General features: G+C 38.4%; 1 protein-coding gene across 1 annotated transcript in view; it reads right to left on the bottom strand.

The window, feature by feature from the left end:
• The window catches only part of DCLK1 (doublecortin like kinase 1), a 228,443-nt gene that overhangs the window by 42,050 nt on the left and 175,167 nt on the right, over nucleotides 1–11,226 (bottom strand). Inside the window, exons 7-9 of the mRNA XM_015851967.2 lie at nucleotides 5,380–5,464; nucleotides 3,936–4,044; nucleotides 20–77 (exon numbers count right to left, since the gene is read on the bottom strand). Coding sequence (XP_015707453.1) covers nucleotides 20–77; nucleotides 3,936–4,044; nucleotides 5,380–5,464 — 252 coding nt within the window. The remainder of the gene's footprint in view (nucleotides 1–19; nucleotides 78–3,935; nucleotides 4,045–5,379; nucleotides 5,465–11,226) is intronic.

Raw genomic sequence — 11,226 nt, 5'->3', positions numbered from 1 at the left:
TTCAGAATTTCATACTTACTTTTCCTCTACATTTACTTTTTTTGATTATTTTCAGAGCATACTCTCTACCAGTTGATCTGAGGAAAGAGAAAAGAATATTTTTCGAAGTCAAGCTTTTATCTGTCATTTAAGCACATTATCAATCACGGGGCCTAGGCTAGAATTTTGTTCAAGTAGTTGTTTTATCAAAAAACAAAGCTCAGATTTGATTTTTTTAGCTGAAGACATTTCAATTCTTCTGAAACAATATCTTCCATTTTTTCATTTTGCAGTGGTTTCTGATCTTTCTTCTGCAGTTTTAAATAAAACTAGATGTTAATCTAGAGATATTAATCTTCAAAAACATGGATGGTTTTTCTCTCTGTAAAGAAAAAATATGAGCGCAGAAAATACTTGCTTTTTCACATTGTATGCCTGTACTCATAACTGCTAGGATAAAAATCCTTGCAATAATGTATTCAGTAAATACATGTTATTTAGCAGAGTTAAATATAATGTTAAAGAGACAGAATATGAAAGGTTCTGGTGACAGTAAGGCATTATAGAGACTTAATTCATATTAAGAACGCATTTCCTTTTGGGTGGTATTTTTTTGGAAACTTTATAATATTTATCACTATTGCATGCATATCTATAATAGAATATTAGCATTGAAAACAAAGCTTATAGACAAGTTCATAGAATTAGTTTCCATTTCTTTATTAAGTTATAAACTTAATATAAGGCTGTAAGTTTGGAAACAAGAAGCTGTGTTCACGAGATCTAGTTTTACTGTTGAGTTAAATGAACAATGGGCAATATGGGAAAAAGCTGCTACTGAAACACTTCTGTAATAAAAATCAAAACACTTTGCGTACGTCTATTTATATTGCCCTTAGGTGTATGTTTGGACCAAAGAATAAATTAAAAATGACCTCCCAAGATTATGAGGTGATATTTATCAGGGATTACAATGATAAAGCAAAGGTTAATGGATTTAAACTAAAAGAGGGGAGATTTAGATTAGGTATTAGGAAGAAATTCTTCCCTACAAGGGCAATGAGGCACTGGCACAAGTTGCCTATAGAAGCTGTGAATGCTCCATCCCTGGAGGTGTTCAAGGCCAGGGATGATGGGGCTTTGGAAAATCTGCTCTGGTGCGTAGTCTCCCTGCCCATGGGACGGGGGGTGGAACTGGATGATTTGTAAGGTACCTTCCTATTGAAACTATTCCCTGATTCCACGATTTTTCATTCTTCATTTAGAAAAAAAAAATAGTTAAATTGATTCATTAAATTGATATGTAAGTTAAATGGAGAATTGAATGGGTATGAAATTGTGTACCACTTGTCAAGCAGGACATGCAAAATGAGTCCTGAACTGAAAGCACTGCATTACCAAAATGACTGGGCATTTTCATTGCGATATTTAGGCATGGAGGTATCTTCTGGCAATGATGTGGGTACTAATTTAAGGGCCCATGAAGACAGTAACAGCATAGAAAAGCAAATGCATCATAGCTGTTCAAGTTTCGAGGTCAGTGGAGAGTAAAGACAGTCTGTAGACTGAGACATTAGTTAAATGACTGCAAAAAGAATCACAGTGGAGTCTACTGTTTATGACTTGGAAAAGGAAGACAACATGGTTTCAGCAAAGCAAAAAGTATAGCTTATGTACCTCCTTACTAAAGGTCTTAATTCTATGTGTTGGTGCTTGATGACTACACATCAAACTCAGAAGAAGGACAGGCAGAACTATCTGTTCTACTTCTGAGGAATGAAAGGAGGAGATAGCAGAAGTAGTATTAGAAATTAAGATATCTGGGGTCCAAACTCAGATAAAATATGCTCTCTTTCAGGATGAGTGTCTTTCAAACTCCTTGGTTGCCCCAGGAATGCTTCCTTTCTGTCATGAGAAAGGAAATTGATGGGTTTTGTTGGCCATGAGAGACTACATGTACTCACAAACACTGAGAAATATGAGCTAGTGAGGAAATGTCAGAATTTGGAAGTATCTGAAAGTTAAAAATGAACACATATGCAAACACCGCAGGACAAATTGCGCATACAATGGAGCAGATATGTAATGAGCAGTTGACAACTCTGACTGCTCTTTGTTTTGGTAAAAATAAAACTAAAGTGAAGATAATGCAAATCCTTTCCCCTAAAGCTGCAGAACCACGGGCTGTCAGCAGCCCAGGAACCACCGTAACTTACAGATCTGCCAAAAAACATGCATGGCAGTCTCAGAAAGCAAAGCGAAATGGGCATATCGTATCACCTCTCACCTATTACTTAAGATGAACAATAAAAAAGGGAACATGAGGTACAAAACACATTACCACTGGATTATAGTCTGGAACCACAGCGCTAGCACAGTGCGTAGCATAAGACCTACAGTTCATAGAAAGGCTCTGGGCCACATTCCCCAGTGTTTCAGCCTTTTGCTGAAAGGCTCAAAGTTCACAGAGAATTCCACTGTGATAGAGGTAAAATCTATCTTCATTACTTTTGTGAGTGCATTATTTATGATTGTATGTGTGTGTGTGTACATTCAGGACCATAAAGAATGCATGGAATGGAATGTAGAAGTTGACACAATGAATATTTTGAAGATCATTTTTGGTTCCTGTTTGAACTGTTCAAGGCAGGAGGAAAATGCCTTTGAATGCATTTTAAGGGTTGGAGTGGCTAACCAGCTCACACAGCCACGGAGAAGGCATATCCCTGGGATCAGTGGAGATGTATAACAAGACCTATTCCAACTTGCTTAACACCTCACAGTGCTATTACTTTGAAGTCTAAAAATGGAGCAAAAAATGGAAAAGTCCTCTGTCCCAGGTATCACCCCATCAATTCTAGTTCTGCAAACGATGGACAAATCAGACTTTGAAGTGAGGTATTTGTTGCTTAGAAAGACTGTGAAGAATGTGTTGGAATTGTTTTACATGTACTGACCTTAATTTATTCTCCGAGCCTTGAATTTCACCTTCCACACAAGCAAGAATACTCTGCTTTAGAAATGGAAACTAACAGAAATCTATTTTGTCTCGATGTTCAAGCGCTTTGAGAATACTGGCTCGCTGATACACGTGTGATCTATAGAATGGTATGGCTCGGAGACAATAAGAGTATTTATTTGGAGACAATAAGAGTATTTATTTGGGAACTGCACTATTTACTTTAGTAATTGCACTAGTTTAACATACACCCACACGACACATCATGTTACTGGATACTCCAGGGAGTTGGGCAATACACAGGAGGACAGGGAACAGTTTTCCTTTTAGCTCTCTAGGACACTATAATCAATGTTACTTTTAACTGTAACGGGACCTGTGTTTAATACTGTTCATCAGTCTAACAGCTTGTCTTCAAGGGCAACTGTTCTCCCCTTCTAACTGAAGAGTATTGAAGAACTTAAACATTGACCTCACTACAAAAGAAGCAGGAGATAGATGCACATTCTAGCAAAGAAAGACATGGAAGAGGTTACTCTTCAGCACCAGCTATCAGTGTAGATGAGTGTGAAGCCAGCTTTTTGTGCTTTCCATAACCACTGAACTTCACACAAAGCTTCCTAACATCTTTACAGAATGCTATTACATGTAAAATGTTTCACTGGCCTACCACAAATGGCAAGTTGCAAGAATATTGTGCAAAAGACGTTATTTCAGTGAAGTGGGAAAAATATAACACAAAGAACTGGTAAAATTATGTTGCGTGCAGTAGAAAAAGAAAAAAAAAACCAACACAAAAACCACAAAAAATTTGAATTTATAGATTGTCCTTGGACTTATTCTCTTTTCACATGAGAGCATTGGTCTAGCTTTTCCATCTGGCATTGAGACATTACCTTATTCCACGTGTCCTATATTCTACGAATAAAGTTGTGATCTAGAAAAGGCATGACATTAATGATTGCTTTCACAGTAATAAGCAAATTATCCTTCTCACCGTTCTATGCACTCCTTCACAACAGCAAAATTGCCATCACCTATGGTCCTTCCGACTTTATATCGTTCTGCTATTGATGCTGGAACCTGGAAACCTTCCTCCAACACTTCTGAAAGAATCATTAGTACATTTTTATTGTTAGTGAAGGAAACACAGATGTTGCACATAACATGCATTTTAAGGCTACGGTGTAGGTGCCTGGAAACCATTCAGAGTCAGTATCTCACTTACTGTACAGTGAAACCATGCTGCTGACATTGTATATACTCAACAGGTTTCACGCAGATACAGTAAGGAAAAATAAGACTTCTGGGGGCTCAAACATACCACCATTCCAATGTTTCATAGTTTACCATTCCCACTGCAGCATGCCCCCAGGACAAAACCAAAATTGTATTTTTTTAATTATGAAAAGGCCTCTGTGAACTGCACAAGCGCAGACCAGCCTCCAAAAAGGTTTGGAACTCCTTGACACAGCATGATTAAATATATGTACCAAAGAAGTCCAACACTCAAGCACTTATTTTATTACATCCTGTAAACTGAGACATCCATAAAACTTCTCATGTGCTAAGTGCTAGTTCTTCCCCTCCCCCAATATTAAATATTTAGGTTTTAAACAAATGTTCTCAATAATACTACCTCACATGCAACCTGGGCACCAGATGTTTAGGTAAAATTGCATTACACAGTGCCTGAGCATAAGAAAAGTTTGTAGTTTCATGTGTTTTAGTGCTCGTTCATGTACTATTATTTTAAAATGTATTTGAAATAGCGTGTTACAAATACCTAACATGCCTCTAAAAGCTGGCAGTAAATTGCAGCTGATACAAGCTACCATATAAATACTGCGACGTACAAAAAAAAAAAAAAAGCAGCTCAGAAATGTGACTTGAATTTACACTCCTGAAGCCTTTTAACTATGTAGTTTTCTGTTCTTTGTTCCAATTTAGTATTAAAAGTGAATGTTATGCGGGGCAGAGTTTGCTCAAACTCATAGGCAGCATGAAGAGTTACTGCCAGATAACATCATACACACTTGTAAGTGCATGTGAACTGGCAGTACTAGAGCAGACGCTATACCTCATCCAGCTTGGTCAAAGCCCTGAGGGACTGGCCATTGCTCAGTAAAGGCCCAAGATCACCGTATGCTCTTTAGAACAATGACAGATGAGACAAAAGCAAAGTGCAAGAAGCCAGTCAGCACTGGGTCACCTGCAGAACTAGAGTATCCTGTACCAGAAATTCCTCTAAACAGGGATGTTCAGATCAGATGTGGTCTGGAGTGAACCTGAACTGCTGTCAAGGCTGATGTGCCTCCTAACTGGGAGTCATCCAGACTGTGATGCTCCCACTTTCTCTGGCAGGAAGGATGACTCATTTCCTACACAGCTGCTGTTATCACTACATTGACTGCTTTGAAATGTCAGCCTTCAAATGTTACCTTCTGCAGGTCCATCATTTTCATCCATAGAGCTGCAAACTTTGGTGGATGCTAATGAGGTAGAGGAGCCACTGTGTTGGGAGCTCTGGAAATGGAGAGACACAAATGAAAACAGATGATTGTTAAGGAGCACCAATACCCACAGCATATCCCAGTTGTTCTGTATATAAAGTATCCATTTACTTTTGCAGTGATATGCAGAAATTTGTCCAATTTTTCCACTGAAGTTACACCTTTAAGTTACACCTTTGGTGCTTTATTTAAATGTAGGAATTCCCAATTCATTCTGTGTGGCAATGCTTTTGTGTTGTTCAATAGATTCTCCCTGCTCCACACACATTTTCTGCGAGGAAAACTGAAGAGCTGTGTGCCCTCTGCAGGCAGGGAAGTGTTTTATCAGCAATTATTAACCTAGCAGGCACCAAAGGACAAACATCTGTTTTGACTGAAGTTGGCTTTTTGTTATGGGAACAATTCCTCATTTTGCAAATCCCCCTCTGGTGAAGTCCTCTCCAGTCATGTTCTAGAAAGGAGAAATGGTTACAAAAATGTATGGAGAAAATAAAACATCAGGGTGAACGGTGTTTGATTTTCAGAAAATAAAGTGACTGAATATAATCATCTTGAGGCATGAGCCTGCATCATGGTGTTAAGCCCTTGTACACTGAGTGTCTAAGTTTGCTATACAACTAATGGAGGGAGGAAGGTCTCTTCTGCCTCCAGAAGGTGATCTCGACCCACACGGCTGGATGACGAAATTACAGCAGGCAGCATCACACGAGGGAAGCCACCTCTATCCATCGCTTGCTACATCTATCCATGTACCTCAGGAAGACTGCTTCATCACACAACTGGATGGATGAAACTACGCAGAGACACAGGACAGACTTGATGTCACCCTAAATTTTTATGCATAACAATCGTACAGTTGTAACCATGGCTGTTTTAAGTTAGAGGAAAAAGGAGCGTTTCTTCAGGTGTTTGTGTTGCAAATTGAGTTAGAAATATTCAGGGTATTTCTGAAGCTAAAACTTTCTTGGGTTCACATAGTTTGCATGCTGAAAGGTTACAGAGCACTGCACTCTATTACTCAAACTGCAGCCTGTACGACATGCAGCTAACACCACAGAACATTGTCTAGTTTTGCAAGGTATCTCGATGTCCCACATCAGTGTTAATCCACTTTACAAACGTTACACAGCTCCTTCATACCCATCCCATCTGTTGTAGTGCAGCACAGAAGACAACTGCAGCAAGAACAACTAACAGTGCATCAGCTGAGTAATTTGCAGAGCACAGAGCCAGGGTGAATGAGTTAGCAGCATCAGAAGCTGGCCAGTGTGCTGAGATCATTGGAAAAGACTTACTTCTAATTTCTCCCACAGTAGATTAAGGTCAGATGATTCAGACAAAGGCTGGACTCAGTCTGTTTTTCACTAAATAATCCCCAGAGCTTGCGCAGCCCATCTACTAAAAGATTCTTGGCCTGGTTTTTTGTTTTTGGGTGTTTTGTTTTGTTTTGTTTTTTCCTTTCTTTTTTCCTCCTTTTAATCAAGCCCAGCTCGTTCTTTTCATCCATCCAAGCATTTCTTCTGAACTTTGACTAGAATCAAAAATTGCATTAATCATTTCTTGGACTACTTCTGCGGCCTCTTGACAACAGACTGGTTTTACGTAGTTCACTCAGACACAGCAGCCCTCGTCTCACGATTAGGACATGTTTATGTATGTGCTATTCCTGTGTTAAATTCTGCTGCACATCTCAGTGACAACTTACCTCTGGTCCATTTTTTGAATAAATGAGCTGATGAGGATCAAGGAAACAGGAAAATGCTATGAACTCTCAGAGTTGGAGAAGTCACACTCGAACTTCATTGTTTCTATACACATAATCACAGAGAATTGTTTACTTTACACTCCTGCTTGTAAAATTAGCAGAAGAAACAAGCTTTCTCTACTCATTTTGCTGTTTCTGTTTGCTTTCATAGACTACACATCCAATTTCTTACTTCTTTTTTCCACTCCACAGCATTTTCCTAAAGGAATTACAATGTTTGGTGTTTGTTACATACACAAACAGGAATGAATCTTTACATTTAAAGGGTGCCACACAAAAAGGTCAATGCCAGATTTTCAACAGATTCTCAAAGCATTCTATTCAGATTCCGCATTTTAAATGGTCAAACTACATTTTCCAGTCGAGGTTAGGTTAAGCACTGCTGCCTGTACCCCTCTGCAGCTTTCTATGGCAATTTGATGTTTCCTTACAGATTCTCATACTCATTGTTCCGTCTTATGAGAATGGGAGATGTTAAAATCTGGACATAACTTGGTAGCCACATTTTCTCAGAACAGGCACCTACGGAGAGCCAGATTTCTATTTGGGGACCTAATTTCTCAAGGATTCTCAAGCTCTGGTATAGCTGAGAACTGCAACTCAGTCCTGCCGCAATGAAATTCCTTCTAGGTCCCATTTCAGCAAACCACTTCAGCAAGTGTTGTCCTTACAACAAACAGTCTTAATGGCCTACACACAAGTGAAATAAGTGAACTCACTTCTAGGTATCTTAGCTATAGTTTCCTAAATAATAATAATAATAATAATAATAATAATAATAATAATAATAATAATAATAATTTAGCCCAGGTTTAGTAAATATATGTGTCCAAAGAAAATTTAATGAAAATAAATCATCAGTATGAGATCAATTCTTATATGCCCCTATTTGTTGTTATCATTATTGCTGCTATGTTTGCATCACTCCATAAGTGTGGGCATGCTAAAATGACAGAACAGGGTGCATACACTGTAGCGTCAGACTGCAACCAAATTACAGAGCTCCTTCAGTGGAAGCTGTGTGCAAGCACAAGTGTGTGATCAGCACAGCTCACCCATAGCAAGAGCACAGCAGCTAAGACAGCCGATAAATATACATACCGGGTTTCTGAAACTTCACTTTTAAACAAAGTTAAAAACATAACGAAGCATATATTGTATTACCTTTGCTGAAGCCCTCCTATTAAAACAACAGATGAAAAGAAAGCATGGACTGTTGTACATTTGCATATACTCAGCACACCTACTCATGGACCTTTTGCAATTAAAAGAGACATTGCAAGGTAAACATGACACACGAGTATTTTAGCCTTTATTCAGCCCCCTGGAACAACACACGGGCACTTATTTATTTATCTTTGCTTAAGCTAGAAGGACATTTCGTTTATTTAGACTTTAATTAGCTCGTTGTTCTCACAAGCTGAAAGCCCTCCGGGTCCAGCAATCCTTGTGGGTCTTGGTGTTCCTTCCAGTTGGCTTGCCAATCGTGCGGCAGTCTGTCGTGCACACTGCTGCTCTCACAGCTGTGGACCCCATTAGGGATATTACAGATGGAAGGAAAAAACAAACTCTAGGCAATGGTATAATCTCTTCAACACACAGACCTTAATACAATTAGCTGTTTTAATTTTAAGACATGCTGAGGTGCTTGAAATGTCATCGCTTTTACACAGATTTAAAGGCGTTCATTTGCACAGGTTGCCAGCACATGCTCAGTTTTATGGCACACCTCCATAAAAGCGATGGCATAAAAAAATCAGGTCTTTGGTGTAAGGATTTCAGATCCTATTCGAGTTTAAATAACAGATGGCCAACACACCACACATCTCATTGATGTGAATGGAAACATTAGAGCTCTAGAGTTTCATCCATGTCTCACTGGGAGATTTATTTAGCAACTGTTTTGTGAATAGCTTGTATCTCAGTGGAAACTGTGCTAAATCCATGAAAAAAGGCAGTAAAATAAATGTTATTGCAATTTTTCTCTCCCCATACTCACCTTTATCCTAAATTAATCTCAAAACCACATTTCAACTCAACAGCAGGAATCATTCTTGTGGACTATCAGAATCAGCAATTACAAAAGAAACTTAAACAAGTATGCCTAAGGAAGTTTGATTACGCAATTCAGATTCCTGAATCTTAAAAACCAAACACTGCATTATATTTTCCAAACTTCTCAAAACCTTTATTAGCACATATGGAGCCTACAAGCTCTCCCAACAATAGATTCCTTTGTATTTTCATGGCACGAAGGAAGCATCTGGATGAAATGTGAGTAACAGAAATTCACACAGGTGTAAAGCTTCGTTTGGAACTCATGTAGAGTTATGTTCTTTTAGTAATGACATTAATGAAGATTAAAATTAGTAAAAAAATGTGTTAACTCAGGAATGAGGCCCTGGCTAAGGGAATTAATAATGTATTTAAACAGTGCTTCCTAAGTTTTTTCCTATTCCCAAGAACACTATAGATTTTAAAAAAAAAAAGAAACCTGTGAAGAGAAAAAGCTATGTGTGTCCGCATGCTTAAGCTGAAAGTTCAAATCAGTAAGGATAAATAAAATCAAAGCCAAAAAAAATTAGCTGAGCAACCAAGCTCACCTCTTTTGGAACCCATCCTGGTGTTCAGTCAGGTTAAAAGTAACCTTTGTGAGGCAGCTGTCATGAATTCCTGACACAAGCAGCTCCTTAGCCTAAGATCATCATGGCTAACAATAAAATAAAGAAAGCAGTATAGAGTAGGTAGGACTTAAGATCCCCAGATTCCTATAATATGTGGCTGTGTTAAGCAGAAAGTAATACAACAAAATGGTACGTCTCCAGAAAACAAAAGGTTAAACAGATTTAAGTTGGTGTACAAAAATATCCGGATGTAAATTGTGGAAGACAAACTCAGTTTTTTTACTGGTCAATTCAGGGAGAAGCAAAGGGTTACACTGAAACCCTATCATCTCCCAGCTCTAAGCAGCAAAAAATGTTTTTGATTTTCCTTTGTTTAATTGCTTACATTTTTCATCCCAGCCATTTCAGAGGGAGAAAAAAGTTTTCATGTAATCACTGCAGGGCTGGCAAAAAAATACTCCGAAGAGAAACGTCAAATCCTCAATCTTGCTGCAAGGTCAGAAGCCAATGGAATTCCATATATAGAAATAAAAATGACAAAACCGTTTTCTTTGCAAATTCGGATGCTGCACTAAACTGACACACAAGATTCACATTTATTTGTGAACTGCTTCATCTGGAAAGGGACAATTAAAAAATATACCCAAATCTGCTACATATCCACAGTTCTATATCCCGCACTGAACTGTTAGACAGTGGACTTAAAAGAGACCTTACATAGGGAAATGATAACTTGTTCATTTACACAATACAGGTTTTACACAGCTTGCAAAAGAGATAAATGTGAACAGGCAACGTAATAATCACTCATGAGCTTGTTTCTCTTCTTCAAGGGATCGAGGGACCCGGAGTTCTCTATGTGGTGTTCTGCTGTAAACTTGCATCTAACCTCTGCTAGTTCCTAACAGCTGCTGTCAGAGTGAAGCTGTGATTCAGACTGTAGGCTCGCTCAAGCTTTGGTATCCTCAAGAAATGACTGATGATCTAAAAACAATGTATATATCACATTCAAGGTACTGAAAGTACACCTAGAGTTCCTGTATCCATACCGTGGTTAATATGGAAATTCCATGTGCTGCAGTGCAACATGAAGGATTATTTTTTCCTTTTCTAAAGCTTTACAAAGATACAATTTCCCACTTGAAAATAATGCAATTCAAATTGCACACAAACTCAGATGTCAGCAGAAGCTGGTGCCCTGCTTTGGATACAGTATACTGGTTTCCCACTTAATACTTCAAACCTGCCCCATTGCATGCACACAAACTTACCCATACGCAGTTCAAAGCAGGTATATTTACTGTCTCCAAAAGACCCATTAAAAAAACAAATTCTTTCTTGAAGGATTTCTTATATCTACATACCAGGGCCCAGAGTTTATTATTT

The sequence above is a fragment of the Coturnix japonica genome, chromosome 1, assembly GCF_001577835.2.
Source record: "Coturnix japonica isolate 7356 chromosome 1, Coturnix japonica 2.1, whole genome shotgun sequence".
In the NCBI taxonomy this organism is placed as follows: Eukaryota; Metazoa; Chordata; class Aves; order Galliformes; family Phasianidae; genus Coturnix; species Coturnix japonica.
This window is presented reverse-complemented; position numbering and strand designations above follow the sequence as displayed.